This window comes from Pseudocercospora fijiensis, assembly GCF_000340215.1.
Source record: "Pseudocercospora fijiensis CIRAD86 unplaced genomic scaffold MYCFIscaffold_6, whole genome shotgun sequence".
NCBI classification, from domain to species: Eukaryota; Fungi; Ascomycota; class Dothideomycetes; order Mycosphaerellales; family Mycosphaerellaceae; genus Pseudocercospora; species Pseudocercospora fijiensis.
Genome location: NW_006921537.1, coordinates 1880738 through 1901583, shown reverse-complemented (window position 1 = coordinate 1901583; position 20846 = coordinate 1880738). Strand labels below are relative to the sequence as shown.

At 50.7% G+C, this 20846-nt stretch overlaps 10 protein-coding genes across 10 annotated transcripts; 7 read left to right on the top strand and 3 right to left on the bottom strand.

The window, feature by feature from the left end:
- The first annotated feature begins 2390 nt into the window (after positions 1-2390).
- MYCFIDRAFT_211742 (uncharacterized protein) lies at positions 2391-4275 on the top strand. Its single transcript, XM_007930170.1, has one exon. The coding sequence runs from the start codon at positions 2624-2626 to the stop codon at positions 4013-4015; it is 1392 nt and encodes a 463-aa protein (XP_007928361.1). The 5' UTR covers positions 2391-2623; the 3' UTR covers positions 4016-4275.
- A 503-nt stretch (positions 4276-4778) lies between these two features.
- MYCFIDRAFT_204169 (uncharacterized protein) lies at positions 4779-7338 on the top strand (the record flags this gene model as incomplete). The annotated part of the gene is made up of 3 exons (XM_007930168.1): positions 4779-4854; positions 4930-6717; positions 6775-7338. The coding sequence occupies 3 exons, from the start codon at positions 4779-4781 to the stop codon at positions 6840-6842; spliced, it is 1932 nt and encodes a 643-aa protein (XP_007928359.1). The 3' UTR covers positions 6843-7338.
- MYCFIDRAFT_183225 (uncharacterized protein) lies at positions 6530-7338 on the bottom strand. The gene is given in 3 exon segments (XM_007930169.1): positions 6530-6717; positions 6775-7210; positions 7224-7338. 1 exon segment carries the CDS (start codon positions 7073-7075, stop codon positions 6899-6901), a length of 177 nt encoding a protein of 58 aa, XP_007928360.1. The 5' UTR covers positions 7076-7210; positions 7224-7338; the 3' UTR covers positions 6530-6717; positions 6775-6898.
- A 303-nt stretch (positions 7339-7641) lies between these two features.
- On the top strand, positions 7642-8365 carry MYCFIDRAFT_189335 (uncharacterized protein; the record flags this gene model as incomplete). Its single annotated transcript, XM_007930167.1, has 3 exons — positions 7642-7833; positions 7893-8295; positions 8352-8365. The coding sequence occupies 3 exons, from the start codon at positions 7642-7644 to the stop codon at positions 8363-8365; spliced, it is 609 nt and encodes a 202-aa protein (XP_007928358.1).
- Positions 8366-9849: 1484 nt separating this feature from the next.
- On the top strand, positions 9850-11908 carry MYCFIDRAFT_49199 (glycoside hydrolase family 20 protein). The gene is made up of 3 exons (XM_007929793.1): positions 9850-10167; positions 10222-11586; positions 11660-11908. The coding sequence occupies exons 1-3, from the start codon at positions 10027-10029 to the stop codon at positions 11861-11863; spliced, it is 1710 nt and encodes a 569-aa protein (XP_007927984.1). The 5' UTR covers positions 9850-10026; the 3' UTR covers positions 11864-11908.
- Positions 11909-12359: 451 nt separating this feature from the next.
- On the top strand, positions 12360-12731 carry MYCFIDRAFT_18152 (uncharacterized protein; the record flags this gene model as incomplete). Its single annotated transcript, XM_007929696.1, has 1 exon — positions 12360-12731. A coding segment is annotated over one exon (372 nt), but the record flags the coding sequence as incomplete, so codon positions are not given.
- A 214-nt stretch (positions 12732-12945) lies between these two features.
- Positions 12946-15599, bottom strand: MYCFIDRAFT_176389 (uncharacterized protein; the record flags this gene model as incomplete). Its single annotated transcript, XM_007930166.1, has 9 exons — positions 12946-13099; positions 13123-13272; positions 13341-13574; positions 13608-14063; positions 14089-14146; positions 14179-14213; positions 14239-14294; positions 14329-15197; positions 15233-15599. 9 exons carry the CDS (start codon positions 15597-15599, stop codon positions 12946-12948), a joined length of 2379 nt encoding a protein of 792 aa, XP_007928357.1.
- Positions 15600-16209: 610 nt separating this feature from the next.
- MYCFIDRAFT_165866 (uncharacterized protein) lies at positions 16210-18147 on the top strand. Its single transcript, XM_007930165.1, has 3 exons — positions 16210-16416; positions 16588-17675; positions 17731-18147. The coding sequence occupies exons 1-3, from the start codon at positions 16321-16323 to the stop codon at positions 17954-17956; spliced, it is 1410 nt and encodes a 469-aa protein (XP_007928356.1). The 5' UTR covers positions 16210-16320; the 3' UTR covers positions 17957-18147.
- Positions 18148-18221: 74 nt separating this feature from the next.
- MYCFIDRAFT_26709 (uncharacterized protein) lies at positions 18222-18450 on the top strand (the record flags this gene model as incomplete). Its single annotated transcript, XM_007929712.1, has 2 exons — positions 18222-18293; positions 18349-18450. The coding sequence occupies 2 exons, from the start codon at positions 18222-18224 to the stop codon at positions 18448-18450; spliced, it is 174 nt and encodes a 57-aa protein (XP_007927903.1).
- Positions 18451-19364: 914 nt separating this feature from the next.
- On the bottom strand, positions 19365-20004 carry MYCFIDRAFT_121303 (uncharacterized protein; the record flags this gene model as incomplete). Its single annotated transcript, XM_007930164.1, has 3 exons — positions 19365-19483; positions 19533-19694; positions 19752-20004. Coding segments are annotated over 3 exons (534 nt in total), but the record flags the coding sequence as incomplete, so codon positions are not given.
- Between the last annotated feature and the right edge of the window lie 842 nt (positions 20005-20846).

The following is a 20846-nucleotide window of genomic DNA, read 5'->3' as shown; positions in this document are numbered from 1 at the left end:
ATAGACATACCGATAGCTAATCGTATATTATTAGTACGCGAGGTCGCAAAGAAGAACGGGGAATTTAACTATTATAAGGTCGCTTCGAGTATAAACTAGGAGCAGTTTAAGGAGTACTTCCTATCTGTATTAACGGACATTAAGTCTAATATCCGTTAGAATATATATCTGCAACAGATAGAAGGTAGATACGTACTATTAGGATATAGGCAATAGGTTGTTGTTAATAACAATAATTAGAAATAGCAGAAGAAGTATATATTTAGTGCTATTCGATGCGAGAATTCGTAGATTAGGATAGAATTTCAGTGTAAATGCACGCTAACGGCTATACTATTGATTTGTGTAGAGGTGTTATTAATTTTTACTAGCAAAATGTAGTTACGTGCGGGGTGCTATTATATAAAAAAAAGCTATGCCCTATTAACCTAAACTCTAGTATCGTAGAAGTTTACTAAGAACCTACGAATTCAACCCTACTATAATTTCGACTAGAGAAGAGCCTATCCGCGGAAGAGGCGATAGTAATGTTCCTTAAATGCACGATTTAAGCCTAGAATTCGAATCTACACTAAGTTTCTTACTAAAAGCTAAACCCCGGCTATAGCCTTTGTATTCTATAACTATCTACTAAACCCTATTACATCCTTCGCCGTACTCTAAGTAGCACCTCCTGCTTTTAAGCCCTTATATTAAGTCCAGTTCTTAACTAATTACCGTTATATTTAGTATACATCTACCTCGCTATTCTATTACGATAATTAGCGTAACTTTTATCCTTAACCTCTTCGGCGTAGCGCCTATTATCGACGTAAACCTTAGCCGTCGTATCGGCCTCTCGAGCGGCATTTAATTTAGCGTTAGTTAGAAGGAGACCTAGCTCTAAAGACAGCGGTTATCGACTATTAGATAGGATAAAGTTATAAATAATATAACAGGCGACGATAAAGCGACTTTGTTAGGTAATCGACTAGCTATTTAGTCCCTCTTTAATAAGCCTAAACCGCCTGTTTATAATACTAAACACCCTCTCGATATAGTTACGAAGCTAAGCATAGCGGAGGTTATAAATCTCTCGATAATTAGTCGGTCGTTCTTCCGCCTCGCTTTACTTACAAAGGTAATATCGTGTCTTCTAATATAGCACTAAGAGCCGTAGATCTTTAAAGGAATATCTACCGTCCGTAAGATAGAAGTAGCTATCTAGTACGTCGAAGCCTAACTAATAGGCCTTCCTTAATATAGTGCTATCCGTTACTAACCCTTCGTATCTAGGTATTATATATAAGAAGCGCAAAGACGAGTCGTAGGCGGCTATTACATTCTATATAATATAGCCCTTCCGACAACGCTATAGATTGCTGTTAATCTTCGGTAGACTAGCTATTAACAAGGTGCCGTCGATAGCGCCGATAACGCCCTTAAAATATAGCTAGAACTTGCCTCTATCGGCACTCTTAGACTATAGCGGTTTATCGTCCTTTCGTAGCAATTTAATCTATTCCTTCGCTATACGATACAAACAGCGCGACACGGTATAGATTATCCTTCGTAGTGTCTCTCTTGCTATACTAAAGTCGTTAGCAAGGTTGCTAAGGCTCCTATTATATCCGACTATAATAAGGAAAAGGATAACTCGTAACTTAATAGAGTATTTGTTCCTATTCTTGCCTTCTAAACTATTCTTCCGCAGCTCTTCTACTAACGCGCGCAATACCGGTTGCTTTAACCTCGTACGCTTGTAATAGTACTTCGGCAGACTATATAGCACTCGAAATGCCTCGCTTTCTATCTTATTACGGTCTATTTGAACCGACCTTCGTCCTAGTAGTCGATATATCGTACGGCGGCGCAATTTAGGTAGTTCTTCGAGTAATAACGGTATCGTGCTAGCAATAGCGCTTACCGATAACACGACCGCTAATAATCGCTCTATTGTACCTTATTCTTTACCTCCGCCGCCTTATACCTTATCGACCGCTATATAGCTCCTTTTACAAGACGTAGAAAGAGGTAGATACTGCGGCGCTATGCCGGAAGTCTATAGAGCGCACGGATAGGCTTAAAAGCTCCTTAAGAGTTAGTTATACTAATTATACTATATATAGCATAATCTCAGCGAGTTTACGAGCACAGCGATAACCAACGATTCAATAATCGTTGTTATATAAGACAGGTTGGTTATTGGAAGAGTTGTTATAATCTACGGCCAGGTTATGCTATAACCTGTTGCAAGTAGACAGGGCCTGAACGCTGATGCATCCTTGCGCCTAGCCGACTGCGCTTGTGCATGCACATGGCCATGGCACACTACCACTACTCTGCGCTGCTTCTTTTCTTCCTCTCCATCTCGGTGCTTCGATTCTCCTTCCTTACAACACTTGCTGCCACACTGCAAGAGCATTCGCTCGTACCCTCTCTCACCCTCCAACCTCGGGCATCACATTCATTTCTACCAGACAAAAATTCGCACTTGCCCTGGTCGGCAGTCACAACACTCGCCGCTCTAGTAGCAGCTCCTTCTTTGCGTTCGCGCACGCGATAGAACAGCACCAATCGACATCGACAGCATTTGCATATCCACATCCCAATACGACGACACCACGCTTCACCACACTTCACCATGTCGCCTGTTACTCGCCTCTCACTCTTGGCGCTTGCCTCGACCGCTCTGGCTTCTCGTCATGGCCACATGGCTCATAAGTATCTCCACTCGAGCAACGACGGCGCTGCCCATGCGACTGGCACCGGCGCACCATACGCATACCCAACCGCCAATGCCACTGCACCTTGGGCTTCGACTGGACTCCCATCTGCCGCTTCATCTTCCGCGGCATCTTCATCTGCCATTGGCTACAACACCGCGACTGAGCATGTGATTCACACTGAGACTGTCTACCAGACCGTTCACGTCGCCCACCAATCCGCAGCAAGCAGCGTCGCTGCAGCAGCCTCCGATTCTTGCCGTGTTGTGACTGTCACAAGCACTGAGAAGGTGACCCAATATGTGACCGAAGCCTCCGCACCTTCCTCATCTGAGGCATCACCCGTCGAGACTTCCTCGCCGTCCGCTCCTGCTTATTCCGCTCCATCTAGCAGCGAGCCCGCTCCAGTCCCGGCCTCCTCTGCACCAGCCTACCCGGCACCAGCGTCTTCCAGCACGGAAGTTGCACCAACTTCTGCTGCACCCATTTCAACCTCGTCCTCCGCTGCATTGGCAGATTACTCTGTGGTGAACAAGGGCGTTGACAACTACGGAGGTGCTTCCTCAACTGCATCTGCCGCTCCAAGCTACAGCTCTGCCGCCTCATCTGCTGGAGGAAAGCGTGGTCTCGCTTACAACGACGCCAGCCTCACTTCCTGCTTCACAGGTGCTCGCGAGATCTCCTGGGCTTACAACTGGGGTTCCTCCAGCGATGGTCTCGACGATGGCTTCACTTTCATTCCAACTCTGTGGGGTACTGCCTCTGAGTTCACTGGTTCCTGGAGCGAGAACGCCAAGTCTGCCATCAGCGCCGGCTCCACTCACCTCTTCTCTTTCAACGAGCCCGATCACTCCGCTCAGGCTAATCTTGGTGCCGCTGCCGCTGCCATTGCATACGTCACATACATGAACCCCTTCAAGGGTCAGGCCCAGCTCTGCGCTCCAGCCGTCACCAACGGTGGTGGTGAGATGGGTCTTACTTGGCTCCAGAACTTCTTGGACGCTTGCACAGACTGCCAGATCGACTGCTTTAACATCCACTGGTACGACTCTGCCGAGAACGCCGATGACTTCAAGTCGCACCTCGAGCAGGCCATCAAAATCGCCAACGGAAAGCCAATCTACGTCTCTGAGTTCGGTGCCACTGGTTCTGATGACCAGATTGCATCATTTCTCGAGGAAGTTATGCCATGGATGGACAGCAACTCGAACATTGCTGGCTACGCCTACTTCATGGTCAAGGACGGACTTCTGGTTAGCGGCTCTGAGCCATCGTCCTACGGCTCCACATACAAGACCTACACCTCGTGAAGGAGCTAAGCCCTGTTTGATGCGTTGCTTTCAGAGCAGGCAAACCTGGACACGGCGTTACGACAATTTTACCTTCTTGTACATGGTGGCTTTTGGGAAATGGATATTGAGTGCACTCGCGTACGCGCAGAGTTTGGATTGGCATTGCGAGGCGCGGGATGGAAAAGGACTGGAGTATATAGAGCATCAGCATCAGCACACCCAGATACGAAGCTATGCCACGTTCTTGGCTTCAATGAGAGACGGTTTGTTATGACGCGAATATTTTGCTTGTTTGTCATGAATATCTCTTGAGGACTGTAGGAATCACAACGTAGCAGTCACCCTGCACAGGTCGCTCTCTTGTGATATTATCTCGCACAAAGTCCATGCGTCCCGATCTGCCACGGGCAGGGGTTGAAAAGTGAAGAGTGGCTGTGTTGTCGGTCAGCCAGCCACGCCACAGATAGAAAATGGCATCGTAGAAATCGTAGACCTGAACATCGCACTCACGCAGCGTCCACACTATTTCGCATGGCATGTTATTGTAATTCTACAAGCATCCATCCCCTAACTGAGAATTGAGCATAAATTGATCCGCAAGCGCCATCTCATCGAACAAAGGAGATTGTCAGCATACGAAGCGTACGAAGCCCAACGCCAAGCCGCGCGTCACAGGAGCTCTGGAGCGTAGAATAGAGCTTACCTAGCAGCTTGACACCTGGGCAACTTCGAGTCGCATTTGAGCAATATCTCCCTCCTCTCTGCCACGCAGTCGCACACGATGAGGCTTCAACAGCTGCCGGCGCCGTTGCTCGCGCTCATATCGGCGAGCTGTGTGTCCGGCTTCTATCTCCCCGGTAAGCCTTTTCCATACCAGACCACGCTCTACACACCCAGGCAGATAGTTGTATGCTGACTATGCTCGTTCCCAGGAATCACGCCGACAAATTACAAGCATGGCGACCTCGTCCCATTGAACGTGAACCACCTAACACCTGGACAATCCGCCCGCGATACCCAGATTCGATCAGCCTTCTCGTTCGATTACTACCACCCAGCCTTCCACTTTTGCCAGCCAAAAGATGGACTGCAACATATATCAGAGTCGCTGGGCAGCATACTGTTCGGGGACCGAATCTTGACATCACCATATAATTTGCGCATGGAGGTCAACGAGACATGCAGGGCGGTATGCGACGAGGTATGGTTCGAGCCACGGGATAGCAAGTTCGTGAACAGGAGGATCTGGCAAAACTACATCGTGAATTGGCTCATCGACGGACTACCTGCCGCGCAGAATTATCTGGATCAGGACACGAACACGGAATTCTACCAGCCTGGATTCACCCTGGGAAAGGTGGAGAATGAGCAGCCGCATCTGAACAATCACTATGACATTTACGTGGATTATCATCAGGTTAGGAAGAACGAGTTCCGCGTGGTGGGCATATTGGTGGAGCCGTCTTCGCGCAGAGATTCGAAGAGGACGGGGACTGGTGATGATATGGCTGCGGATTGTGGTGCGGGAGGAGCCCCGCTTACTCTTTCGGAGCAGGATAGGACGAGAGTGCTCTGGACTTACAGCATTCATTGGATCAAATCACCGACGACTTTTGCGACGAGGTGGGACAAATACTTGCATGTGTTCGACCCGAAGATACACTGGTTCTCGTTGATCAACAGCGCTGTCATTGTCATGTTTTTGATTGGCATGGTCAGTACGATTTTGGTCAGGACGCTTAGGAAGGACATTGCACGATATAACAGGCTGGATCAATTGGGACTGGACGATTTCAACGGAAACAGTGTTGTCGATGATATTCAGGAAGACAGTGGGTGGAAGCTGGTCCATGGCGACGTGTTCCGTCCTCCAAAGCACTCTCTCGCATTGTCGATCCTGGTTGGCAACGGAGCACAGCTTTTCATGATGGCTGGATTCACGATCGCGTTTGCGGTTGTGGGATTCCTCTCGCCAAGCAATCGCGGTAGCCTCGCGACCGTCATGATCCTCCTCTACACTTTCCTCGGCTTCGTTGGAGGATACGTCAGCTCTCGAGTCTACAAAGGCTTTCAAGGCACCAAGTGGAAGCAGCTCTTCGTCCTGACTCCCTCGGCGGTACCGGTGTTCGTCTTCTCGATCTTCTTCCTGCTAAACTTGTTCGTCTGGGCTCGTCAATCATCCGGCGCGGTCCCATTCACGACCATGCTCGTTATCATCGGTATCTGGTTCGTGATATCACTTCCATTATCCATGGCAGGCTCCTGGGTAGGATTTCGTCAACCCATGCCCGATCCACCAGTCCGCACGAACCAGATCCCACGACAGATCCCACCTTCAAGAGGCTATCTCCGTCTGGTCCCAAGCATGCTCCTGGTTGGGGTCCTTCCTTTTGGCGCAATCTTTGTCGAGCTGTACTTCATCATGAACTCACTCTGGAGCAATCGGATCTACTACATGTTCGGCTTCCTCTTTCTCAGCTTCGGCCTGCTCATCGTCACGTCCGCAGCTGTTACGATCTTGATGATTTATTTCCTGCTCTGCTCCGAGAATTACCACTGGCAATGGAGAGCCTTCGCAAGCAGTGGATCTAGTGCCGGATACGTATTCGCCTACAGCCTTCTGTACTGGGCCAGGATGCTCAGCTTCAGCAGCTTCACCGGAGGACTACTATTTCTGGGGTACTCAATATTGCTGAGTTTCCTGTGGTTCCTGCTTAGTGGTGAGTACAGCTTTCGATGCTCTTTGTCAATTTGACTCGTACTAACGCATTGCGCAGGCTCCATCGGCTTCTTCGCCTGCTGGGTGTTTGTACATAGGATATACGGGTCGCTCAAAATCGACTAGCGGGTCTCAATGCGCCCAACAATCGATGAACAGCAATTCTCGAGCAGTACGCGGAGTCACAGAAACGCCTTCAACAAGCTTGCGTTGCCCGGCCCGAAGTGGAGCACAGATGCAAGACATTTCAGGTAAATGGCGCGATCTTCCACGACGCGGATCAGTTCAATGTGTCGACGCATTTCTTTGCCAAACGAGAGGAAGGCCGAGCGATTCCCGCAAAAGCTGGAGACCGGCATTCGTGGCCGTGGACATAGGAGGTAATTGTCACTGCCGTCTTTTGGGCGTCGCTGCCAATGGTAGGCACCGGAGTTCAGTCCAGCATCTCAGATGCGGCTCCTGCCTCAGCCTCCCGATCTGATCTGCTGCAGCTCCCATGTGCGACGGTGCGGTGGTCTGTTTTCGTTCCGTCTGAGCGGGGAGATGATCAGCAAGCACGATGGATACCTTTGGCGTCAACTATACGTCAGCGTCATAGAGGGGCATTCATTCCACCAACGCCAAAAAGTGACTGCTTCTCTCCTTTCCTGTCTGATCCTTTCATGACAACTTGACTGTTCGACTGCAACTAACACTAAAATTACTTTGGTACGTGGGTCTCGAAAAGTTCGACAATACCTCAAACACAACATCGCTTCATCCTCACTTCACAATGTCCCTTGTCCGCAGTGCTACTCGCGTTGCTAGAGTGAAGTGCATATCAGCGACGTTTCCATCCACTTGTGTTCAGCTCTCAAAGCAGACCTCAAACCTGACACAATACTCCAGACCACTTTCTGCACCCTTTCAAACCGCTACCGCCAAGATGTCTTTCAGCAACACCAAGACCGGCTCCGAGACCGCCGACCCATATGTCGCAAAGAATGAGCAAGACCCGTCACTGAAGGAGAAGGTTGACGATCTCGTACACTTCGTCGACAAGGCCAAGTTTTGCATGATGACTACCAAGAACGCTCAAGGCCGTCTTGCAAGCAGATGCATGGCATTGGCAGCAAAGGTAGGCGTGGCCCATGCAAAGATAGCGACTGAAGCATCACGATACTGATATTGGACCAGGAGGGCAACGGCGTTGATTTCATCTTCCACACCAACACCGAGTCTGGCAAGACCGACGATCTCGATGCAAACCCAGACATTAATCTCGGTTTTCTCAATTCTGCTGGCGAGTGGGCATCCATCTCCGGCAAAGCCACTGTCGAGACCGATCGTGCGAAGGTCCGAGAGTACTACTCTCCAGCGCTCAAGGCTTGGTTGGGTGATCTCGGTGACGGAAAGCACGACGGTGGTCCGGAGGATCCAAGGATCGGTCTCATCAAGATCAAGTCTGAGACCATTCAATACGCTGTCAGCAGGAAGAACATCATCACTGGCACTGTCGAGGTGGCTAAGGGCATTGTCACGGGAGAGGCACCAGCTATCAACAAGCTTAGACGTCTTTCTGAGCAGGAGATTCAGCAATGTGAGTTTCGTGCACAAGACGTTGATCAAGCTGTTTGCTAATGATGATCTTGGTAGGGCGCTCGTCGTAGGACATGAGCACAAGTAGCCAGAGTGGAGCTGAAAGAACGATGGAGCACCTGGCGCTCATTGTTGCAGGTCTGAATTATGCACTCATTAGACGTGACTGCTAGAATTGTCGGTCACAGCTTCATGAAATGATCGACGACTTCACTCTCCATGTTTCTACCCCAATTATCGCAGAATTCGACGCAGCGAGAAGCAACGTGGAGAATCGCACGAGGTACTTCGCTTCGAAGCTTGCATTCCACACAATTGACGCAGCATGCCGTCCCTTGACGTACGCTGTGCGCTGTCATTTGAGTTTTCCTAGCATTAGCACCAGTACCTGACTAGCTCGTAGGTAGTTTTGTACATCTCGTCGCCGCAGGTCCCGAGGCCATGATATTCGTTGGTTCGACGCTCAGCAGAGAGCCTCTTGATGTGAGCCTTCTCTTGCCATACAAATGACAATCCATGCGGCTGGCCGCTTCTTGACGCATGCAGTGCTGCTTTGAGTCACGGCGGCTGGGTTCTGAGGTCGTGTCGCAGAGTTGGATGTCTCCCGGCCATGATCGGCTCGGATGCTTGCGGCTCTGTCTGCAGGCCTCGACCGGAACGATCTACCCATTTCGCGATGATAGACCGAACGAAGAAGGGATGGCGTGTTAGTTCAATGCAAGGCGATTGTTCTCTGAAATGTCTTAGACCGTGTCTGAGATGAGCCTCAATCTGACACGCTGGTGGAAAGAATGCAAGTGATGAGGCCTCGAGCCTCGACAGCGCATCCTTGCGTTAAAACCCGCAATCGTGATATGCGGATGTAGCGAACCGGTTGCACAAAAGGTGAGATCCTAGAGTCGTGCGACGATTGACGGCGATTCCTTCTGATCCCGGCACAAACCTCACTTCCCTTCCCATCGCAGACACAGACGCAGACGCACGCCTGTGGAAGCGGCAGCACTTCATGAACATGATACACCTCCAAAAGCCGCGTGAGAACAGGCATAATACGATCGATAAGTCTCATGGGTTTGACTTCAGGTACGGTGTCGCTCGGCTCCCCATGATTGGTGGTTATGCATAGAACTAGTAACCGGAGCGGTTGGGCGGTTGTGGCGTAGAATATGCGCCGGCCGACGGGGAGTCACCGAGTGCATGTACCTGTGATGGAGCGGATGGCACTCTTCACCTCGTCTCGTCTCGTCTCGTTGCATCAACGTCACCAGAGCGTCCTCTTCGTTTTCTAGAAGAAATCTACAGATAAGGCATCATTGCTGCACAGAACGAGACCGGCATCTTGGAAGGCAGTCCCACATACCAGGCGAGGCTTTCCTGTCTTGAACACACCCCTCGAGCTTTTCCCTTGCAAGACTCGATTCTTCTGCGCTACCACTGGACCACTGGCGAATGAGGCTTGCAGAGGCTCTCAGGTGCCCAGAGCTTGAGGGTCCAAACATAAGGTTGCAAGCTGCCCTCCGACCACCCATCCATACAACCCCCGCCTACGTTCCCTCGACATCGCAAATTCGCAATGTACAGGTAATCCCACGCGAGACACAGCCTATTCATACGACTACACTACATCTATTATTGCTGCTCTCGCCCTCTCGCCTCTCGCCCTCTTGACCTCTTGACTCTCTGCATCGTTACGTCCGCATACTTACAATATTTCTTCGCCCCGTGTTCCAAAATGCGGAGTCTACCATTTATCGGCCTCTTGGTCGCCAGCGCACAAGCAATCTGGCCAATTCCCACAGAATACAAGCATGGCAATGGCGTTCTTTGGATCTCCAAGGATAAGGTCAATATTACCTACAACGGTCCTGGATCTGTGAGCTGCATACTTCCCTCTGATGATGCAGAGTTCTTGACTTACTTGGAACAGAAGCCCAGTGGAGGCCATGGCTATGGCAACAAGATTGTCGAAAATGCTATACACAGGACTTGGGACACTTTGGAAAGCAGGAATTTTGTGCCTTGGAAATTGCGACCACGATTGTCGGATTTTGAACCAGATGCCAGTAACGGGAAATACATAACTTCCATCACTCTGCAGCAGGATGGCGCTGATCCCGCTGATATCGGGAGACCGGCTGGCAAGATCGACGAGTCTTACAAGCTAGAGGTATCCGAAGATGGCAAGGTCACAGTGTCCGCGAAGACGTCAATTGGCATACTCTACGGACTTACCACATTCACACAACTGTTTTTCAAGTCCTCAAAAGGCGGTGTATATACGACTCTCGCACCTGTGTCTATCACTGATGCACCGAAATTCTGGTGGCGTGGACTCAACGTCGATACTTCGCGCACTTTCAAGCCACTGTCCGACATGTACGCCATGATCGATGGACTTTCATACAACAAGATGAATCGCCTCCATTGGCATATTACTGATGCTCAATCATGGCCACTCGTCAACCCGGCCCTACCAGAAGTGGCAGAGAAGGGTGTCTACGAAGCATCTCAGAAATACTCTCCTGAAGACGTCAAAGCGGTGCTGGAATATGGTTCCCTCCTCGGCGTAGAAGTAGCCATGGAGATTGACATGCCAGGCCACACTTCCTCCATCTGGTACTCTCACCCAGACCTGATCGCAGCATTCAACAAACAACCCGACTGGACAACATACTGCGCAGAACCCCCGTGCGGATCTCTAAAACTAAACTCCACCAAAGTCTACGACTTCCTCAACAAACTTCTCGATGACCTCCTCCCAAGAATCAAGCCTTCAACCAGCTTCTTCCACCTCGGCGGCGACGAAGTCAACAAAAACACCTACCTCCTCGACGACACCGTAAAATCCAACGAATCCTCCGTCCTTCAACCCCTCATGCAAAAATTCATGGATCGAAACATGAAACAAGTCCAATCCTACAACATGACACCTTTAGTCTGGGAAGAAATGCTTCTCGACTGGAACTTGACCTTGCCCAAAAATACCATCGTCCAAACCTGGCAGTCCGACGCAGCCGTTGCCAAAGTGACGAAAGCAGGATACCAAGCCATCGCGGGAAATTATAATTACTGGTATCTGGACTGTGGAAAAGGTCAATGGCTAGATTTCTACCCCAAGAATGCAGCGGGTTTCTGGCCTTTCCAGGATTATTGTGCTCCGTATCACAATTGGAGGGCAGTGTATAGTTATGATCCGCTCAATGGTGTGCCACAGGAACAACAGCATTTGGTTATTGGTGGGGAAACGCATATTTGGAGCGAGCAGACTGATACGGTGAATTTTCATCAAATGGTAAGTCGAGAAACTTTTCAATCATATCTTTTCCGAGTCTGTACAGATGCTGACTGGATGGCTTTTCTTTTAGGTCTGGCCTCGTACTGCAGCTGCAGCAGAGATTTTGTGGGCTGGTGGTAGGGATGCACAGGGACAGAATCGGTCTCAGATCGAGGCTTCGCCTCGATTGGCGGAAATGAGGGAACGACTTGTTGCGAGGGGAATTAAGGCTGAGCCTTTCCAGATGCCGTTTTGTACTCAGAATGGAACGCAGTGTGCGTTTCCCAGTTCGTAGGAGAGGGAGGAAGAGATGTGCCGGGTGTATACATGAGCAGCAATGGAGACTCTGTCGATATGATCCATGTCCGATTCTAGAACTTTGCAATGAGCGAGGATGAGCGAGCGGAGATGGTATTAAGGATTTTAATGTCTATACGATTTTACGATGTACGCAACGTGAGGCCAGAAAGCACGGCGAAGATTTCCACTTGCATAGAAGGCCTCTCCGGCCAAAGACGCTGACTAACAACCCTTGCACCTCCATCAAGAAGCCATACTTTCACGATGTTTTCGCCTCTGCATCTCCAACAACACAACCCAACATGAACACACCCAGAATCCTCCGCGCGTTCCAGCGCACTCTCGAACAAACCTTCCGCACATACAATCCCCCAGCACGACTAACCCATCACCCCCAAATCCGCATCTTCCCAACACCACAGCGCATCCAGCCCGCGCAACAACGACGATACCAGTCCACAACAGAAGAACCACCCCACCACCAACCCTCTCCCCTCACAGACCGCCCGGAAACCTCTCCATCCGACGCCGAAGCCATCGCGACCCGAAAAGCCCTCTCGCCCGCCTACCAGCTCCACTTCACCTGCAAAAAATGTCTGGAACGCTCCTCCCACACGGTCTCCAAACAAGCCTACCATTTCGGCACCACCGTCATCCACTGCCCCCAATGCAAAACGCAACATTTGATTTCCGACCATTTGAAAATTTTCTCCGACAAAGCGAAAACTTTGGAAGAGATTGCGGGGGAGTTTGGAGAGGTTTTGCGGAAGGGGAGATTGGGGGTTGGGGGGGATGTGGAGTTTTATGAGGAGGGGGCGGATGAGGTTGTGGAGGGGGAGTTTAGGAGGTTGGAGGAGGGGAGGGCGAGGGAGGCTACGCTGAGGGAGCAGCAGGCGCGAGAGGGAGGGGATCAGGTTGATTTGGAGAATTTGGAGGCTGCGAGTGGGAAGGTGCGGGGTTTGAGTGCAGAGGAGAGGAGGGAGCAGCAGGCTATGGATGAGAGGATAAGAGATGCGTTGAGGGAGACGAGTAGGAGACAAGGTGGTTGAAGGATGAGGGGTGGGTTTGGATATATTTCTACACTCTGTTTTCTACATTGATGGCGCGCATGTTGCGTTTATCGCCGCTCCAAGAATGATCTTGAGTTTGGCTTGTTCTGGACGGTCTCCCATGCGAGGATGATCGTTCAATGGCGTGACATGCCAGCGGTGCCCGTCCAATGTCGAGCCCTCTGCATTGCAGCGCCCACCCTACAGCTCCCAATCGCAAATTGTGTCGCTGGTCGCCGCGTCCATGGAGCCGTCGTCTTTCAGAGCCATCGTGTTCACGGGGCCGGGGCAAGGGCAAGCACACCCTTTGGAGGGCGACTCTAATGAGAAGTCCTCGCCAGGGTAGCATGGACAGCTGTCCGGGATACAGTGGCAAGATGGAGACAGTAAGAGATAGATCTCAGCGGAAGCTAGTTATCTCACTTCATCTTCATCGCCTCCAGGAACATATCTTTCCTCCCATCATCTCCTACGTCAATCTCCGTCACTACCTCGCCCATACTCTCAACTTCGACCACTCCTTCGCCGTGCTTGAACTTCCACTCATGATCCTGCTCGAGTCGAACTTGGAAGGCAGCCCAATTCAACGCTTTAAGCTCGTTGACATGCTCGCGCACCGCGGTAGATGGACCAGAGTACACCAACACGCCCGGATACCTGTTGTGTCATTAGACTCACTTCTTATTTCACACACAGTCTTTACAATACCCGGGCTTTGTTACTCCCGAGATACCGGCTGAAGGGGGATGAAGACATTGTTTGCGCTTGCTGGTGTTGAGCAAATGATGTAGCCAGACCACAATGGTGGCTTTCGAGGTGTTGTCAGGCTGAGTGATCTTTTGGTCGGTGATGATGTTTTCAGTGGCCGTAACATGATCGATGAGCTCGTTGAAGGCCATGATGATGGAGTCCAAAATTCCATCTCCAGGCCCAAAGCCAGCAATGCGCTGTTTCATCTTGTCTCGAATATCAGTCTTGCCTATGCTTGCTGAAACGACGTCTGGGAGAGCATCTTGGAGATATCCATCTGGAAGTCGGACGCGAAGCGCCCCAGAATCTGTGCCGTAGACAACTTCGCGTCCTTTGGTATCGTAATCGACTTGGTCAGCAAACATAGATTTGAGGAGTTCCAGTTCCGTAGCTAGTCTTGTTTCTTCGGCCATACTGCCACAGGAAATATGGCCTGTCTTGTCTTGGCATTGGAAGATGGCAATGCGTGTTCAGGTCTGCTTCCCCCAGCAGATGAGAATATTCAAGTGACGTAATGCCAAGCTAAGAAAGATGGTGTCGGCAGCTCTCATCGCGGTCTCTGCATTAGAACTTGTCTCCTGTCTTCAGCTTCTTTGACAATGTCAGCACATAGCCTGATGCTTGGCGCTAGATGACCGAGCTTGTCTAGTTCGGCGACCACGTCGTCGATGACCACATCTATCTGTGCTCTCGATGGCAGAAGGCTAGACAGGACGCTCGAGAGAGTTGCACCCATGAGCAAAAGCGTCTGACTGGTGATTGATAGAGCTCCTTGCCAAAGATATGGCAGGTGTCCATCATGATGTGCGGATATATTCTCAAGTTGTCGGACGCATGCTTCAAGACACTCTCGGCACGCCATCTGCACCGCTGGTTCTTGGGCAAGAGTCTCGTCTTGCAGCACAGCTTGTATATACGGTCGGAAGATAATGGTGCGGCATGCAAAGTAGCGTAGACGGAGGACCGTTTGAACTTGGTCGCGGGCCGGCAATCGCTCACGAGGAAAACGTATCGATGGGGGGAGTCCTTCGTACCATTGATTGAGCTGAAAATCCAATTCAACCACCACTGGTTCAAGTGACGAAATGGAAGTGCGTTTCTGGCTGTAGATCATGTGAGAGACGCGGTTGAGCAGGCGTCTCAGCGCAATTTCTGCCAAGAAATACCACAGGTCGTCATTCCCAGGTAGCTCGTCCGCTCTGGCAATGGTCGCATCGTATGGAAAGCTTCGAGGTAGACGCATGCTATCCTCAAATTGCACAATTCCTGAATGCGGTAGATCCAACTCAGTGAGAAGATCGGACTCGATCATGAGTGCGTTCCAAAATACTCTCTCGCTGAGCTCTTTGACTTGAGGTTGTATAGCACTCTGGTTGGCAAGCAGCAGCTGAAGCTTGATCGAAGCATTACTAAGAAGGTTCCACGCCTCAAGTGGTCGGACGACGTAGAAGAGATAAGCTGCCGCCAGGATATGGCACTGAGCACTTAGCGCATCGTTCCTGATCATTAGGCTTGGCAGTACCAGCCAGGCTGCATTGAAGATTCAAGACCTGGTATACTCTGACCTTCTGGTAGACGAGAAATGCTGTGGCCAGAATGCGCCGCTTGGCCCAGGGCCAACACCAGCAGTACAACACAGGTCTCTGCGCCTGAACGGAAGCCCACTGCTGAAGCTGTCCGGAAGTGCGCGTGCCATGAGTAAGGATCGACCACGGCATACCACACGTTGACCTTCTCAAAGAACGCTCGGGTATATGACGATGGCTTGCCAGCAAGATCTAGATCTAGTGAATAAGGCGGCTGGAGGTCGAGCGGCGGACGTGCCAATTTAGTCTGCATCAGTGCTTGCGGGTCGCACGCCTGCGATACTAGGTCCCTGATGACGGGCCACTGTAGAAGGTGCACAGCATAATTTGTATGTGCCTTTGGCATCGTAGAAATGTTGGTAGCCGGATTGATGCCCATCCCACTGAGAGGGACGGTTCCATATCCTGGAGCACCTGAAGCGCTCAAACGTTTCGACTGCAAGTCCTCTGAGGCTGTCTTGCTCGTGGCTGGAGATATTGGTGCACCTCCAGATTAGATTGCGTGGTCTGCTCCGCGCTCAATCGAGGATCCAGAGAATCTGTGCTACCCATCATTTCCATCGCAGCGTTCCTTGGGGCGTCATGTACAATCGAGCTCCATTCCAGGTCCAGGATATGAAGGTCCAGACAAGGTCTCCACTTCCTCACGAACCATACCTCCGTCAGCCTATATAAGCGTCCCCGGAAAATCACGTCTGCGAGCACACCAAGCCACGAGGTACGTAGTTATATACAGAAGAGATGTGTGGACCTGCCGCGGAAGAAGTGCAAGACTCGGTTCAATATTCCGAGAAGGTTTTTTCCGGCGCCAAGCATTCTCCAGGACCCTTCCTCGAAAAGGCAGTTGCGACCAAAAAAGTTTCGCATTTTTGTATCTGATCCCAACCCGCACAGTCATGTCAAAGCGATCCAGAGAAGAGGCTGCGGCTGCGGCCGAAGTTGACGAGATCATCGCTAAGAAGCAGAAGGTGAAGAAGGATAAGAAAGAGAAGAAGGACAAGAGGTCGAAGGTTGAGAAGAATGGCATCCAAGCACCGAGGGACAGTGTCATACCAGCAGACGATGCCATGGCCAAAGAAAAGGGGAGTCTTTCCAAAGAGGAGCGCAAGGCTCTGAAGCGCGCCAAGAAGGAGACTGCGAAGGCTGCGGCTGCACAAGAAGCAGTGGATGAGGCGACCGAGGCGAATGAAGACGATGAGGCTGTCGCGAAAGCAGAGAAGAAGGCACGCAAGAAGGCAGAGAAGGCAGCCAAGCTCGCAGCCAACGTCCCAGAAGCTAATGGAGTTGACGAGAGCGAAGCCGTGATCACCAAAAAAGTATCTGGTGTAGGCAAGGAAGAAGCAAGGAAGTATTACAAAGAGGAGCAGATCGCCGTCGAAGACTCGCAAAAAGATGATGTTGGCCCAGTCCTGTCCTTCGACGACCTCGCGTTCGACGAGAAAGTGAAGAAAGCATATTTCAAAGGTTTCAGCGCGCCGACTCCGATCCAAGCAGTATCGTGGCCGTACTTGATCAATGGAAGAGATGTGATTGGGGTGGCAGAGACCGGATCTGGCAAAACGTACGCTTTTGGTGTTCCTTGCATCAATCGCATCAAGAAGGAGCAGAAGAGGATACAGGTATGCATCGTCAGCCCGACAAGAGAGCTGGCTTTGCAGATTCAGGAGCAAATGATTAAGCTAGCTGAGCCGAAAGGACTGAAAGCGACCTGTGTGTACGGAGGTGTCAACAAGGACGAACAAAGAAAACTTCTCAAGGGCACACATATCTTGGTTGCGACACCAGGAAGGTTGAACGACTTCGTTGGAGATGGGTCGATTGATCTGTCAGGCGCTCACTACCTGGTACTGGACGAAGCCGATCGCATGCTTGATAAAGGATTCGAGCAGGATATTCGAAAGATCATCACTTCCTGTGCTCCCAGTGCCGAGCGGCAGACTGTGATGTTCACCGCGACTTGGCCACCTTCTGTACGGGATCTCGCTGCTGAATTCCTCCGCGATCCAGTAAGGATCACGATCGGCGATAATGCTTCTGGAGAGCTACGTGCCAATCAGAGAATCGTTCAAGAGGTGGAAGTTGTCGAAGAAATGGCCAAGCAACGCCGACTTCTTGACCTTCTTAACCAATACGGAACGGGCAAGAACAAGAATGACCGCATCTTGGTATTTGCCCTGTACAAGAAAGAGGCGACTCGAATTGAAGAATTCATTCGACGCAACCGCTTTAACGTTGCTGGAATCCACGGTGATCTGAGCCAACAGAAACGTATGGAGAGCTTGGCAGCATTCAAGTCTGGAGAAGTGCCCATCCTGGTTGCTACCGATGTTGCAGCTCGAGGACTCGACATCCCGGCAGTCAAGCTGGTGGTGAACGTCACATTCCCACTCACAGTAGAGGACTACGTTCACCGCATTGGCAGGTAAGTGATATTGAATACGACACCGCAGAGTGATGGATTGCTGACGCTACTGCAGAACCGGCCGAGCTGGTCAAGATGGTCGAGCGATCACTCTTTTCACACAGAACGAGAAAGGTCTTGCTGGTGCGCTTATCAACGTGCTCAAAGGTGCAGGTCAGCCTGTGCCTGAAGAACTCTTGAAATTCGGAACAACAGTCAAGAAGAAGAGTCACGATGCATACGGTGCTTTCTATAAGGATACATCAGATATGAAGGCGGCGACGAAAATTACCTTCGATTAGAGCATAGATTGCATTTGCTAGAATCTGTGGAGATAGATGTGTCACTTCAGGATCTCGTGTTCTCCATTTCGAGTCGCATTTGTTCCGCCCCAAATAGCATTTGAGAGTCGGCGTCTGATCGGCGACCACGGAGTTCTGTGGAGCGGCGGCAGCGGCAGCATCGAGCTCAAATACCATCACTCTTGCCTTTCATCATCACCCTCAACCCGACCGACTCAATCCTCATTCAACCCACCGTCTTAGAACTCAGAACACCTTGACGAAAATGTGCAAACAAGCAGTCTGCGGCACTTGCTCCAAGAGCACTTGGTGGGGCTGCGGCCAACACGTCCCGATGGTATACAGACCGCACCAGCGTTTTTCTTCACATGTACTGACCTCCGCGATACCAGGTCATGGACTTGATCCCAGAATCGTCTCGGTGCACTTGTGAACCCAAAATCGAAAGAGAGGGCAAACAGTACCCACCAATGGGCAAGCAACCTGGATCTTAAGACGAGGAACTGGATGAGCTGATGAGAACGATGAAGGTCCGGCGTTTGGAGTGTTCAAGGCAGCTTTTGGATTCGGAGGTGGGAGTGCAGATGCGAAAGGGAATGAGGAGCTGTGATCTGATGTTTCTTTGGTGGCCATTACGGTGCTTCGGCGATGCGCATTGCTTGCACGTGATCGTATACAACAAGCCCGCGAAGTTAGCCCGCATCTTGGGGATATCATAGATTGGAATTGTTGCACATCTATGTATATCCCGGATCTCACGGTCAGAACGGGAGGGACGGAAATTTCATGTTCCCGCTCCATTGGGAACGTGCTGGGGGGCGAGAAAACGACTAGGCATGTGAACTTTATGCAATGCATGTATCCTTGTACCTGCCTCTTTCCCAAGCTCTGTTTGCTACCGCTGTTTCCTATGGCTGTGATATTGGCATTGTAGTGCAGGCTACCGACTGTCAAGCCAGCCCGCGTTCGTGCTATCCTTAACGATATTTCGCTCGATTTCTCCAACTGGCGATATTGGCCATTCCTCGATGGGTTCTCGAGCGCTCGCAACGGGCGTTGGCCCAGGTCTCCGGCCCTTCAATGCGTCTTTCGTCATCTGTATTTCCTCCATCTCCGCATCGACGTCTTCTGGGACTCCCACCTGAGCCTGTTGTCTGGGACCTAGCCAGGAGCTCTTAGAGCCCTTTCGTTGAGAGAGTCTCGACTCACTGCCCACTAAGACGCGTTCTTCCGAGATCATGGATTTCTGGGTGAGATCGTAATGGCCGTAAGGATCGAGTTCCAACTTCCAATGTACGAGTTCCACATCATCATCATTAGGTGCACTATTGGTCCTTTGCGTACTTCGGCCATGAGTCGAGCTCTCGACCGAGCGCCTCAGCTTGAATAATGGCTCTGTGACCATTCTGCGGAAGAATACTCGTAGTGCTGGAGCGGAAGCACAGAGGTGACCAAGTGCCAACTCGAGCTGAGCCCACACGAAGACATTGAAGATATATGTGCTCACGTCGCTCTGACGGCCAACGTCTAAGAAGGTCGTTAGCTTCTGTGCCGCTTGAGGCGTTGTGATACTCACTCCAGAGATAAAAGGTTCTTACTGCGGACCCCATGACCACAACCAGACCCAGAGAGAAAATAGCATACAGGGCCAACTTCTGGCCCACTGGTAACTGCAATCTTCGCATCATGATGCACGGCAAAGCGACGGCGTAGAAGTCTGAGACCACAGCCATGATACCTAGATCAACACAGTGATCAGCAAACGCTAAAGGGAAAGGGCGAAGGACTCCCTTACCAGCAAGAAGATTGTTGATTGTGGTCTCACTACAATGGTACTTCTTAGTATAGGCGAAATCGAAAGACTTCCAATAAGCTTCTGTGGGTGTGCAATTGAAGATCAAAGCCAAAATGAAGGCCAACGTCCAGGCATAATTAAAAGCGATCGCAACCCAGACAGCCCATTTCCACGGTTTGGGGCAAGCTCCTTCTACTAGGCGTCGATAGAACAGCAGCACGGAGGTTCTGACGCAGCATCCGGTCAGCAGAAATGCCCACTCTGCCATCCATACCATCTTTGCAATTCTCTGGTAAACATAGATTGGGATGTCCCACATGTGTCTCTTCGTCATGTATTTCTCCGATCCAAGTATGGCCAGAACTGTGAACCAGGAAAAGAAGAGCCAGCCAGCTATAAGAAATGCATCGTCCCAACCGAATTCCTCCGCTCTGTTTTTCAGGCGCGACAGAACTCTCATAGCGACACATGCGGTTGCAAATGCGTACAATGTCCCGGTGTATGAGGGCATCCAGTCCCGCGTCTCTGGGTTCGTGAAGTTTGCTGGCGGCCATTGCTCGATATCGGCAGCCGAGAGAGTGATGATGTTCCCAGGCATGCCTCCAATGGAGCCACAAAGACTGGCGTGTCGTGTGCTATATGAGCGGCAACATGAGCAGGTGGGAATAATGTGGAGAATGGTCGCGGTGACGAGAAATGCCCTTTGCCAGGCACGCAAGGCCACACATCTCACCAAGGCGCACGTCCGCAAGACATTCTGTCCTTCCATGACCCTGCTGCAGGGAGGTTATCCTGGGGAACCTGGGCTCCGCCGTGAGCCTAATAAAGCGTAATTGGCCATACATACATCCTGACTCTTGTACTGTTCCATTGCACAGTGTTGCAGACTGACAGCACGGTCTCTTGCGAAACGTGATGATAGCAGCAGCTTAAGTGGTGATTTGTCGAGAGTTATGGAAAGCTGAATAGGGTCGCTGCCTGAACTTCGGCGCAACGATTGCGTTCTTGATATCTTTCGATGACGCCATGTATAAAGCAATAGCGAACGATACGGAGGGTGTACAGGAGGTTGATGAAACACACTCACGTGTCCAA

Coding starts and splice junctions, on each gene's coding strand:
- MYCFIDRAFT_183225 (XM_007930169.1), bottom strand. CDS start 7,075: ATGCCGGTCTCCAGCTTTTGCGGGAATCGCTCGGCCTTCCTCTCGTTT.
- MYCFIDRAFT_49199 (XM_007929793.1), top strand. CDS start 10,027: ATGCGGAGTCTACCATTTATCGGCCTCTTGGTCGCCAGCGCACAAGCA. Junction 10,168..10,221: donor CCTACAACGGTCCTGGATCT/GTGAGCTGCATA, acceptor TACTTGGAACAG/AAGCCCAGTGGAGGCCATGG. Junction 11,587..11,659: donor CGGTGAATTTTCATCAAATG/GTAAGTCGAGAA, acceptor CTTTTCTTTTAG/GTCTGGCCTCGTACTGCAGC.
- MYCFIDRAFT_211742 (XM_007930170.1), top strand. CDS start 2,624: ATGTCGCCTGTTACTCGCCTCTCACTCTTGGCGCTTGCCTCGACCGCT.
- MYCFIDRAFT_165866 (XM_007930165.1), top strand. CDS start 16,321: ATGGCCAAAGAAAAGGGGAGTCTTTCCAAAGAGGAGCGCAAGGCTCTG. Junction 16,417..16,587: donor CTGCGGCTGCACAAGAAGCA/GTGGATGAGGCG, acceptor GGTGTAGGCAAG/GAAGAAGCAAGGAAGTATTA. Junction 17,676..17,730: donor TACGTTCACCGCATTGGCAG/GTAAGTGATATT, acceptor ACGCTACTGCAG/AACCGGCCGAGCTGGTCAAG.